This window comes from Zalophus californianus, chromosome 6, assembly GCF_009762305.2.
Source record: "Zalophus californianus isolate mZalCal1 chromosome 6, mZalCal1.pri.v2, whole genome shotgun sequence".
Taxonomy (NCBI): domain Eukaryota; kingdom Metazoa; phylum Chordata; class Mammalia; order Carnivora; family Otariidae; genus Zalophus; species Zalophus californianus.
Window position 1 is genome coordinate 10195963 of NC_045600.1, and position 13312 is coordinate 10209274.

Below are 13312 nucleotides of genomic sequence, written 5' to 3' on the forward strand. Positions count from 1 at the left end.
TAGGGTGTTAACATATTGTGTCCACTATAAAACACACAAAAAATGAAATATTAAAGGTATGAGATAAAAATGAACATAAGTAAGAACTCTAATATTATATAAATATTGCGTTCTCAGATACTAACCTCATGAAACCATCTCTGGAGACCATTCATCTAACAAGCACGCATGGTAACCAAGACTACATGCCCACTTAAAATGCACCGTGGGGACAGAGTTCACTCAGCTAATAGCAATGCCCTCTGTTCTTCCCCTCCTCCAATAGCGTATTTCTACCACTATACTTACAAAGATGACTTAATTGTGCAACACTGGAATTATTTTAATTATTTACACCGTTTAAAGGAAATATTTCCTAGATTTTGCACAGTGAACATTTCATTCATACCAGAAAAACTGTTAATGAAAAGAAGCAAAGACTATCAGCCAACAGCCAAGAGTCTGAAGGAACATAATAATGATGCTATAGGTACCTCGGGCACTTTTCAGCTGATCTAACGATGCTCTGCTATGGAATACAGTGCAAGGAAGGGGCTGAGATCTTCTCATTGAGACTAAGAATATTTAGATACCTCTTATAAAGAAAGGAAATATTTTATTATGCCACTTATAAAGAGATATTTACATTTTGAAGTTGCTAAGTGATAGTTTATAAATCTTTACTACAGCATACATGTGCTTACTGGGAACCTCTAAGACATACCCAAATTTCAACCTCAAGTGTTAAACACTTAATAACATTCATCATGAAAGTTTAAATTCAGGGGCGCCTGGGTGGCTCAGTCGTTAAGCGTCTGCCTTCAGCTCAGGTCATGATCCCAGGGTCCTGGGATCGAGCCCCGCATCGGGCTCCCTGCTTGGCAGGAAGCCTGCTTCTCCCTCTCCCGCTCCCCCTGCTTGTGTTCCTGCTCTTGCTGTGTCTCTCTCTGTCAAATAAATAAAATCTTTAAGAAAAAAAAAAAAAGTTTAAATTCCCTTTTGCTCTTACATTACAGAGAGTTGCTGTAATAGCTGAACCTAACAGCTATGCTCATGAAACATGACCCATTTGCAGTAAAAACAATAAATGTAGGGCGCCTGGGTGGCTCAGTCAGTTAAGCATCTGCCTACGGCTCAGGTCATGATCCCAGGGTCCTGGGATTGAGCCCCCTGCTCAGGAGGGAATCGGCTTCTCCCTCTCTGCCTGCCCCTCCCCCTGCTCATGCTCTCTCGGCTCTCTCTCTCAAATAAATAAATAAAACCTTAAAAAAACAATAAATTTAAATAATCTTTCTCAATTTTCCATTTATTCTCAAGTTCTTGAGTTTAGACACAAAGCTAAATATAAATATTATAAAGCCTATAAAAACTGATTTTACTCCCAAAGTTGCAATACCCATATTCACACCACAATGTCTGGCTTAAAGTAAGCACTTAGTACATGAATGGATTAATAAATGATAAATGATTATAATGTGCTTATGTAAATGAATTCTATCAACATACTAAGAGAATTATGGGAATTTTAAAATAACATTTAGTACCACAATATGAAAGACATATGGAGCCTGTATATTGTAACAAACCTTTACAAACAAGTGAACACAGTATCAAAAAATCATCTAGCATCCATAGGTGAAATTAACAACCAATGTAAAGCCGTACCACTTCTCCAGACTTACTTCATAAAAGCAAATAGCAATAGTATATCTGACTGGTACTTCAGGGTCATGACAAAGGCAGAAGAATGTAGAATAGAGTTCCATGTGGAAGTTTTTAGGATCAACAAACACAATCATGGCCTGGTGGAGGTGGAAGGGCGAAGATGAGTGGGAAGGAGAGAAAAACACGCATCAGTACCTAATATTACAATCACTTCATTTATATTGAAATCATGTCCTTTGAATAATAATTTAGATAGCGATCATATTTGGAAGATCCAAATGCATGTATATAGTTCTAATTTATACATAAAGATAAATATAAATTACACCAATATTACTTAGTACCTACTGCATATACCAGACATAAGGCTAAGCAGGTGTCAAATATGGCCATACTTTTTAATGCTATCTATTCATATATTTTAAAGTTATAACCAAAATGTTTACTCAGTACAAATACACAATTTATTACCGGGAAGTTATAAGCACAGTTCTTCCGGACGGAAATATATTTCTTCTCCTGCTCTAGGACTTGGGGTGGAATCTGATTTTCATTGTGTCCATTTTCTTGTTGCAAACCCAATGTACAGAGTTTCTTATAAAACTCCAAAAATCTCAAGTGTTGATCTGGAGTAAAAATTCCTAAAACAAATGTAAAACCTTTGTTCAACATTTCAATTGAAAACAAAAAGAGAGAAAAGCAAAGTACAATACATACATAATTGGAGCAAAATAGTCAAATAAATGGCTAAAGATCATAAATAAAAACAGCAGAGGAAAGGGTACCTATTATGAAGAACTCCAACAGGTCAATTGTTTCACCTTATGTTAATCTTAATAATATTTTAATTTTAATTTTGATAGTATAACCTACACAATGCAGGAATTACAACTGCGTTAATTTCTATGGCATATATCATACCACAGACCAACAAGTCACTACAATAATAATACATCAGGGCCATTACTGCTATTTACTTACAAAGATATTCCAAAACTGTCTGCAGAAAAGATATGTATATGTTTCTGCAGAGAGGCACTTAAAAACTCAATCTAAAGGACAGCAAAGTAAACTCAAAATATTTTTGATCAATGGATAGGAACTCATCATATACTGCAGTACTTATTTTCAAGAGCCTGTTAAAAGTCTACAATATACATTTTTAAAAATGTTTTACTATGCCAGATGGATTTAACTTAATTTATGCTTACATTATTATAGTAAGCTAAGAACTGAGTAATATGTTCAAAATGCCAAGTTGTATTATGCTGATTCTAAGCTGAAACGCTCACATGATATATTACAGCAAATAGTTGATAAGGGTATACTCACTATGTACCAATAGTTAATATAAATGAGCTTCTATTATCATATGCCAACTGATACATAAGTATAAAATATTCAGAAATTTAAAGGGCCATGCCTACTTCATTCTGCCACTGTTCTTTCAGATAGGTTCTATTGGGGGGAAAGTAATTTTTCAATGTGTTCTAAATTATGCTATCAAAAATCTAAGGCCTCTTAAGATTTTACACACTTAAAGGATAGGTTTTACACCTGGAAAGCTGAAGTTTAGTGGCTGAGGTAAAAGAAAAAGGAAAAAATTATCCACAGATCTTGAAAATCTTAAGATATATCATACCATATAGTCCATGGCATAGTTTTCCTAAATGGAAAGATAAGGAAATAAGAATTGATTCATCTGCTTTGAAAGATTTTTCACAAAATGATTTCACTAAGGGAAGTATAGTTTGACTTCTGTCATCTGGAAAACAAAACAAAATAAAACGTACTTCAGATCTAGTCACCCACACTGCACAGGTAGAAATTAATATATACACACAGATCCCAGAAAGAAAAATTACCATGTTAGCCACACAGTAACAGAAAATTTCTGCCAGCAATGGTGGTGGAGGTGTGGGGGAGAGAAGCAGTGAGAGGAGAGTTGAGATCATCAAAAACCTTAATGTCATGCGGAGGAGCTCAGACTTTCAGTGCACCTGTTTACTGAATTTCTTCATTTTCACTTCTTAGAAGATACTTCCTTAAGAAGCGAATCGATTTTTTTTTTTAAGTAGGCTCCACGCCTAGCATGGGAGCCCAATGCAGGGCTTGAACTCACAACCCTGCAATCCAGATCTGAGCTGAAATCAAAAGTAGGACACCCAACTGACTGAGCCACCCAGGCACCTCAGAAGTTAATTAATATTTTTCAATATATCTGCTGGCTATAAATTGCTGATATATTAGCAAAATTTACACCTTAATTCTAAATACTCTGAATTTCCCATAGTTCTCTTAAACTTTCAGAAATGCACCACTACTTTACTAAGGGTCTGACAGGACTAAGTAAAATGCAGCAACGGGGTTATTAGTATTATTATTCTGGTTACTATCACCACAGTTCAGTACCACAACTACTGTTTTAACTAAACAACATTCATTAGACAAACGTTTACTGTATTTCGTACAGAACAAGCATTATATTAAGTAGAAGTAGAAAGAGGAGTAATACATGGTCTCTAAACTTGAGAAACTCAGACCAGCAAAGAAGCCAAACACAAAAACTATCATAAGACAATGCGATCACTGTTTTCATAGTTGGCATAAGGCAGGGGCCTGCACATGTTTTTTGTAAATGTTCTAGGCTTCACAGTGTATTTGTCACAACCACTCTGTCACCACAACACAAAATCAGCTACAGACGATACATAACCACATGGGCATGGCTATGTTCCAATAAACTTTACCTACATAAACAGGCAGCAGCAGAATTTAGCCTGTAGACCATAGCTGGCCAACTCCTGGCATAAGACATTTAGAGAGATATTGGAGAGGAAACCGTATTTGCAATGAGCACTGAAGGAGATGTTGGTTAGGAGGAAAATAGAAGAAAAAAAAAACGGAGTGAAAAGAATACGCAGAAAAGCTAGAGGTGTGGGAGAATGGAATCTGCCAAGGTAATGACAAGTGCTATTGGAGCATCGCGTACCAGGGGTGGGAAGGAATGTCAGGGAAAGCCGAGAACACAGGTCAGGCCCAGATCTGTGATAACCGAGTGTGAGCAGTGAAGGGAAGAGAGCAGAGAGCATGCCAAGGCTCCTAGACTGAATGCCCAGGGGTGCCCCATGATTAGGAAAGCAGATTCATTCATTTGTCTCTTTTCATGTATTATAGTTTTTCCTCCTCTGGCCCATCAGATAGCCTAAATGATTATTCTGTAGCAATCAGACATAATTACTGTCCACACTGCAAAAATCTTCAACAGGCTCTCCTAGTTCAGGTAAAATGCTGTTAAGCCAAGTAAATGTGATCCTCTAATTACACAATAGAGTTTTGCACCAAAGTACTTGATATTTACTCCTCCAAATTTCGCCATATCAACATGGTTAACATTTACTAATAAGTTAATGCCCAGCATTAGTCAAAGATCTAGTCATACACTCACAGAGGAGCTAACTGTCTTTGTGATTTGATTGACACAACACTAAGAAATACCTCCCACCCAAGTGCCTCATCCCAGATTTCTCCTCCTATGGCCATGAGATTTCTAGCATTAAAATATTAAGGTAGGGAAACTAATTTAGGCCTTGTTTTAGTCAGCATCTTTCCTCGGGTCAATTAGTTGAACAAGTTAGAGGCTAATTACCAAGCCAAATTCTTAGGAAGGGAGGCTTAATGTTCATCACAAAATCCGATGTAAGCAATTCTGTCCTTTATCGTCCTTTACTCCCTTATCAGTGATAAAAACAGGGAAAAACACTGCTTTCAGAAGCAAAGATGTGTCCACATGTAGATTTACCTGTATCAAATACATCAAGCAGATTAACCAGAGTTTCAAAAGCTGCAAGACGCACACTGCTGCCTTCATCCCTAGAGAGTTCTATTAGTTCAGGGAGCACCATGCTTTTTGTAAGTTCTGTCCTGCACAGTAAGCAATGGAAGAAAATAAATCAATTAATAAATTATAGCAAAAGCTTATTAAAAACAAGTCATGGTGCCAGGTGCTGTAGAAAATAGGAAAAATCACAGAGACGTGGCTCCTGCTCTCCAGAAGCTGGCAATCTGGTTGGAAAGCATGATAAAAACATAAGAAACATTAATAGTAATTGTATAATTATTTAAATCAATTCCAGTTCCACCAGGATAATATTATTACCTAGAGATCTTAATGACTAGACGTTTATATTAAACTTTATACAATTTTTTTAAAGATTTTATTTATTTTTCAGAGAGAGAGCACAAGCAGGGGGAGAGGCAGAGGGAGAAGCGGGCTTCCCGCCGAGCACGGAGCCCGATGCGGGGCTTGATCCCTGCACCCTGTGATCATGACCTGAGCCGAAGGCAGCCGCTTAACCGACTGAGCCAGCCAGGTGCCCCTAAGCTTTATAAATTTTAACATAGTTCGGGCGCCTGGGTGGCTCAGTCGGTTAAGCGACTGCCTTCGGCTCAGGTCATGATCCTGGAGTCCCAGGATCGAGTCCCACATCAGGGTCCCTGCTCGGCAGGGAGTCTGCTTCTCCCTCTGACCCTCCCCCCTCTCATGTGCTCTCTCTCTCTCATATTCTCTCTCTCAAATAAATAAAATCTTAAAAAAAAAATTTTAACATAGTTTTCCATTTTAAGCAACCAGCCACTGATCTGGACTAATCAGAAAAACTTAACAGTAGTGACTGTTAAGGTCACTTAACATAAATAGGTACAAAACCTATTTCTCTAGATTTCAAGGGATAAATTACTTTTTCATTCACCTAAAACGTAACATTACAGGAACCAATTTCTATATAGAATGATATATGATACTAGATGCGCCCTCTAAAAGAATGAAACACAATATACATGCTTTCAGGACACAGACAACATTTATAATATAATCACAAATGGTTCTTATTCAAGACTTTAAGTTTCTGCTTATTCACCAGGATTAAGATGTTGTTACAATGACACACACTGATAAAGTGGAGCCATATAATGTAGCCAGCTTTCTTGGACACATGATAGAAGATGGTATGAATTATAATTTGACAGACTACAAAAGAGTCAATAAGAGCTGCAGAGAACCTTAAAAAATTCAGGGTGGACCACAAAGACTCTAAGACATAACTGTCAAGCAGAAGGTTCTGCTATGATGGAAATGTTTATAATCTGTAAAGTAGCCACATGGGGCTGCTGAGCATTTAAAATAAGGTCAGTATAACTGAGGAACTGAAGGTTTAACTTTATTTTACTTAATTTAAATAGCCAAACATGGCTAGTGGCTACCATACTGAACAGCACAGCTCAAAGGACTTGAGTGATTAGAGGGCCAAACACTGTTTTTTAAGAAATTAATCTATGAAAGGGGGCAAGGTGGTCAAAAAGGTACAAACTTCCAGTTATTAAATAAATAAGTCATGGGAATGAAATGTACAACATAGTGATTATAGTTAACAATACTGTATTGCATATTTGAAAGTTGCTAAGAGTAAATCTTAAAAGTCCTCATCATAAGAAAAAATATTCTGTAACTACGTAAGGTGACAGGTGGTAACTAGACTTACTATGATAATCATTTGCAATGTATACAAATATCAAATCGTTATGTTGTACACATGAAACTAATATAATGTTACATGCCAATTATACCTCCACAAAATTTTTTTCTGAATAGTACTTATTCTTCATATATAAAATATTCATGTGAGATTTTGAGTAAATTGCCAAGAAAATCACCAACACCAATTTCTTTTTTTTTTTTAAGATTTTATTTATTTATTTGAGAGAGAGAGAGCACATGAGAGGGGAGAGGGTCACAGGGAGAAGCAGACTCCCTGCCGAGCAGGGAGCCCGATGCGGGACTCGATCCAGGGACTCCAGGATCATAACCTGAGCCGAAGGCAGTCGCTTAACCGACTGAGCCACTCAGGTGCCCCACCAACACCCATTTCCTTAGCATAAAGCTAAGAAAAAGGGGAAAAAAAGGAAATGAATCTAGATCACAGGTGTAGATGTTAGCATTACCAGCAGTTCACAAACATTCATCAAACATAGGAAGTAGACAGGGAAGGTAAAGGAGGAAAAGAAGAGAGAATCTATTCTGGCCCAAAGGTCACAAAAATTTATTTCGTACAAATCTTCCTCAGAACCACTGAAAACCTTGAATTTATTAAGAATGAAAAACAATAGTTTAAGATAAAGATTTCATCCCTAGTTACAGTAAAAGTTATTTCCATTCAACCTTTCAACAGACTTTTCTCCCCCAAAGTAGTACACCGATGCAATCCCCACTTAATTATCTGGGTGTTAAAAATGATAATCAGAAGCAAGAGGTCTTTAATGGCTGTACAACGATTTCTTAACGTTGAAAAAGCAAAGAGAATAAATCAAATCTGTATTTCATTAGTGCTTAATAGGGACATTTCAGTTTCAACCTACCAGCACAGATGGGGATTTCTCATCTCCAACTATGTTAAAACCACTAAAAACTACTGCACTGTGTATTAAAATGGCACTTTTATATGTTCATTATCAAAATTTTAAAAAATGTAAGTATAAAAATAAATTAAAATAACCTGTAACCCTCTACTTAGAGAAACTTGGGAACTTTCTGATAATGTATGGCCTTCCAGACTTCTATCCTGTTCATATAATAACATTCCTCTTTGGGCTTCAGCTTCTCCATGTGTAAAAAAGGAACAACAATACTATCCATCCAAGAGATGTTTGTGAGGATATTAAGTTCATACATGTGAAGTGCTTAGAACAATACCTCACACATAGTAAATATTATCTAAGCATATACTTCTATTATTTAAAAATTTTAATATAGACTAGTTCCTTAGACTCATCTCTCAAATCCGATAATACAGGTAAAAGATAAGCAAAATTTTTTTCCTATACTGTACTCAAGAGGACTCTAGGTTTATGCTTCTCCCTGTAGGACATGAAGAAGTTCGCTGTGCCTTTGCTAATACTAAAGATTTATCATTAACTTTTCCAGTTTCATTGGCAAAAGTAGCATTTCACTATTGTTTTTGTAAATATCACATATTATTCAATAACTGTCTGTCTACTTGACTACATCTGTTATCAAATTCTAAGCACCTGGAGATAGGACTGTATCTTTTTCATTATTACATCCCCCATATGTAATCCAGTGCTTGTGGTAGGTGCTCAATATATATTCATTAAATGAATACATCTCTCTACAACTAATGAGCTTGAACAATGAGGTTGAATCTCTTTATTAGACACTTGTATTCCTTCTTTATGAAATATATATTTGTTTTCTTTGCCCATTTGTCACATTATAAAAGTTAAGTGGAAATAAGGCATCATGGCAGACCCACACTAAGATGCAAATATTCTCTCTTATTAGTTCTTCTACAAAAACTGGATTATAGCTGAGTAACTTTTTCAGGAAGTAGATGTGGGTGGTACACCGCCTGTGCTGGTATATTTACGAAAACATCTTTTTCTTGACTTTATATGTAAACTCCACCCCAGCGAGGGCAGAATTCTAGGTCATTATCCTTTCTACTGAAAACTCTTCTGGCATTTAAGTATTCGGAACAAAAATCTGAGGACAGCCCGATCCTATTATGTGTGTAGGGGTCTAGCTTTATCAGCCAAGATACTGGCAATTACAGCCTAACCCTTCCATGATGTCAGAGGGGAGATGCGTGAGATCAGGGTGAAGGATAACAAGAAGAATGAAACAAGCAAGCGTGCCCAGGCAGCACCCGGAATTGTGGGGTGGCTGTGTGATACAAATCTACCCAGATGCTGGCCATGAGTCAGTGTCATCTGATGGTAGCTTTTCTGCTCAAGCTAAATACTGATGAAGATGATCCTGAGTTCCATGGTGGGCCAGGACAGCAACAGCAAGTCAAGGAAACTTCTCATTTGTGCCTTTTCCACTGGCCTGTTTTAAGAAGCCCAGGCTTAAAGAAATACTGGGGACCCAATCATTTCCATCTCTTTGTTAAGAAGATGGAAGGTGCTTCTAGTGTTCTTGCTTGGCCCTCCCCTACATGGCTCCCCTTCATCAATGACCTTGCAGTCTGACAAAAGACAAAAATCATGGGCAAAGGACAAAAACCAATCATCAATCAAACCCATTATATCCGAATTCTACAATCTACCTCTGACAAAGGCAATCATGGATCTGCTTTTTGTCACTATAGTTTGTATTTGTCACATGGTATTTATACTTTTGCATCTGGTTTATTTCCCTTAACATACTGATTGTGAGATGTATCCATGATGTCGTATTGCACGTATCAGCACTATGTTCCTTTTTCTTGCTAAATAGTATTTTCATTGTATGGACATACCACATTTTATTTTTCCCTTCACCTATAAGTAGACATTTGGATTGTTCCAGTTTGGGTTATTACAAATAAAGCTGCTATAAACATGTATATATAATGTAATTCTTGTTGCGGACATATATTTTTACTTGTCTTGGGTAAATAATTCAAAGTAGAATGACTAGGTCATACAGAAGATGTTTAACTTTTAAGTAAATGCCAAATCAGCAATATTATATCATGTCAGATTGGAAGGCTGTTGATTTGATTATATTCAGAAATGTGATAAATTTCAAATTAGTCTTTACGTAGGGTACGAGGTGAGAATCAATGTTCACTGCTTTCTCTCATGAATATCCAGTTATCCCAGTACCGTATTTTGAAAAGATTTTCTTCCTTGAACTGCTTTGGCACTCTGCTGAAAGTCAACTGGCCACATATGTGTGGGTCTATTTCTGGACTCTCTTCTGTTCCATTGATTTATATTTTTGTATGTATCCTGAAATATCCTTAAATCCATTTGTTAGTTCTAATAATTGTTTTGTAAATTACTGAGGATTTTCTATGTAAATGGTAATATCATCTACAAGTAGAAATCATTTTACTTCTTCCTTTCAGATCTTTAGACCTTTTAGGTTTTTGTTTTCTTGCCTTATTTCAATAGCTAGAACCTCTAGTACAGTGTGAGACAGAAGTGATACAAACTATCCTTGACTAGTCCTTACCTTAAGAGAAAAGCATTCAATACCTACCATTAACTATGACGTTAGCTGTAGGTTTTTCATACGTGCCCTGTATCAGATTAGGGAAATCCACTTCACCCCTAGCTTCCTGAAAGTTTTTATCATGAATGGATGTTGAATTTTATCAGAAATTCATAAGGGGGCATTTTCAGGTTATCTTATTTGCCATATCACCAGAATTACAAGTTTGATCAACTTCTTCAAAAGTATGTGCTTCCTTTCTGATCTGAGTGCTATGTTCTTCCCCTCTAACACCAAAGGATCTTTTTGTAGGTCCCACATTTGTTTCTTTTTCTCTCTTTAGTCATCCTGTACAAAGAAAGGTCTATTCCTTGTTTTCCTACAAATAAATGTGCATGACCTCTTCATTATACTATTCATTATGAATCTGATTATTCTAAGAACTGTCCTCTTTGACCCTAAGCTGGTGCACAATCCACAGTTAGCTTTCTAGTGATGTGCAGCCTTTACTTCATACACATATGCTAGCTCGACAAGAATCTCTTAATTTTGTTTCCTGATTACCTTATTAATGAATAACAATTTCTAATGCTCATTTCTGATTAAACTAAAGTGGTCAGTAATTTGTTCCCTTGCCAGCCACAGCAAATACAAAATTACAAACCCAAGCCTGTACGGTTCTCGGGCCTCTTCCCAGCACTTCTCATACCCAAGTGTCTTAGAACACAACTCCCAGCGCAGTAGTGGGCAGCCCCTCTCTTAAATCAGTAGCAATCTCTGAACTATCTGTTCCTACCTCCTTCCACCCACCTCAGGGATTCTTCTAGCCTTGAGTGTAGGAATTTCCTGTTGGTGGTCATCAGATCTTATCAATAGTCCTGATTTCCAACGCCAAAAGAAAAAAACAGTGTACCTCTCTTTAGTTTTATCTTTTATCAAAGGGAGAATAAAGAATATGAATCAGATCTTAGTAGTATTCAGCCATCATACCATAAAAGTCCTATGATTATGTTCTAATAAGTATGTGAGAACTCAAAATTAAATGAATATGCATTTAATCAGGCAAAGTAGTTTATTACATGAAATCTACATTTACAAGCTAGGTAGATTCTAGTTTTGCTTTTGTAAATTAAGCCTTAAGCAATAATCTGATATTAATTTTCAGAAGACTAATTGGAACACACTTGACCAGGATCGTTTGTTTTTTTTTTTTGCTTGGGGGGGGGGGGTGTTGGTTTTTTGGTTTTAAAGATTTTATTTATTTATTTTAGAGAAAGATAGCACGAGCTGGACGAGGGGCAGAAGGACAGAAAGAACCCCACGCAGACTCTCCACTGAGCATGGAGCCCAACGTGGGGCTCAATCTCAGGGCTCTGAGATCATGACCTGAGTCAAAATCAAGAGTCAGACACTTAACTGACTAAGTCACCCAGGCACCCAATTGACCAGGCTGTTTTTAACAGTGGCAAAATGTCAGATGACAAAAAATGGAATACAAAAAGACAATGGTATATTCTCCTGATAGGTTCTGATCCTGGTTAAGGAACACAGAACTGAGCTAGACTGAATTATTTAGGGTCCACAATGATCCAGAGTCAGCCTAGCCTTAGAAGATCTATCAGAAAGAAGCTGGTTCTAAAATGAAAATTAGAGAAATGATTACTCTGTTGAAATGTCAAGCTTCCAACACAACACTTAAATCCAACTCAGCAAGGTGGAAGGACAGAGGACCTGAATCTGTGTGACATTCTGAAGTCATCCTAAAGCCTTAAATACTGGGCCCCAACTTTTTTTATTAACAATTGCGCAAATAGCAACAACCTGATTGTCCTTTCTTGTGAAACAAAGAACCAGATGAAAACAGTGCAACTTCTACTAAAAATGAGAGGTCCCAGTGTTTTTTGTATCTATTTCGGATCTTTAAAAAACAACAACAACAACAAAAAAAAACTGTTTCCCAAGATGGTTCTTAGATAAAACTTCCTTTAATATACCTTGACATGAGATCAGTTTTTATGGAGAAGAGACTATCTGCCTTATGTGTCTCCTTCCCAAGCTTCACATCCAAAAGGCAAGAAGAGCAACAAAGCAGACAGTGGAAGTGTAGAGTGTACAAGAAACAAAGACTTCAACTGACTAATCCCATCTGAGATGACCCAATAGTAGGTTGCTAGCCCAAAGAAATGCTATTGCAATAGTCCAAGCATGGTTTATATCGGGACATTTTCCCTTCCTGAATCTGGGATGCTAACAAGCAACTGAAGGTAAGAAAGAAATTAGCATGAAATGAATGCTAAGCATCTTCACTTTAATGTCTCTTAATCCAGACACATCAGGAGGTACTTGTTGTTACAATCATTTTTAAAGATCATATAAAGCTTAGCCTTTCAACGCCATGCTCTCATGGAACACAGGAACAGGATATGAATATCTGACAATCCAGAACTAAGAATATGACATAAGGAATTGAAAGTATACTTACCCAATGCCCTGAGCTATGTTTTCTAATTGCCGACACATACAAGACCGAACTTCATATTCTACATCTTGACAGAGTGATTTTACCAGAGGAAGTATTTCTCTTTTAATGCTTAGAAGGGAAGGAAAGGAACATGCAAATGGGTGTTTTAGAAAAATTAAAATTTTCAAACAGTTATTATCAAAATCTTAGCC

At 36.8% G+C, this 13312-nt stretch overlaps 1 protein-coding gene across 5 annotated transcripts in view; it reads right to left on the bottom strand.

Moving 5' to 3' along the window:
- Positions 1 to 13312, bottom strand: part of PPP4R4 (protein phosphatase 4 regulatory subunit 4) — a 104672-nt gene that overhangs the window by 36443 nt on the left and 54917 nt on the right. For 4 of the 5 annotated variants that reach the window (XM_027571050.2, XM_027571046.2, XM_027571048.1 and 1 more), the window contains 5 exons: positions 13122 to 13229; positions 5447 to 5568; positions 3287 to 3409; positions 2116 to 2285; positions 1662 to 1781 (listed from right to left, as the gene is read on the bottom strand). In XM_027571050.2, coding sequence (XP_027426851.1) covers positions 1662 to 1781; positions 2116 to 2285; positions 3287 to 3409; positions 5447 to 5568; positions 13122 to 13229 — 643 coding nt within the window. The remainder of the gene's footprint in view (positions 1 to 1661; positions 1782 to 2115; positions 2286 to 3286; positions 3410 to 5446; positions 5569 to 13121; positions 13230 to 13312) is intronic. The other variant, XM_027571047.2, reaches the window with a different exon arrangement.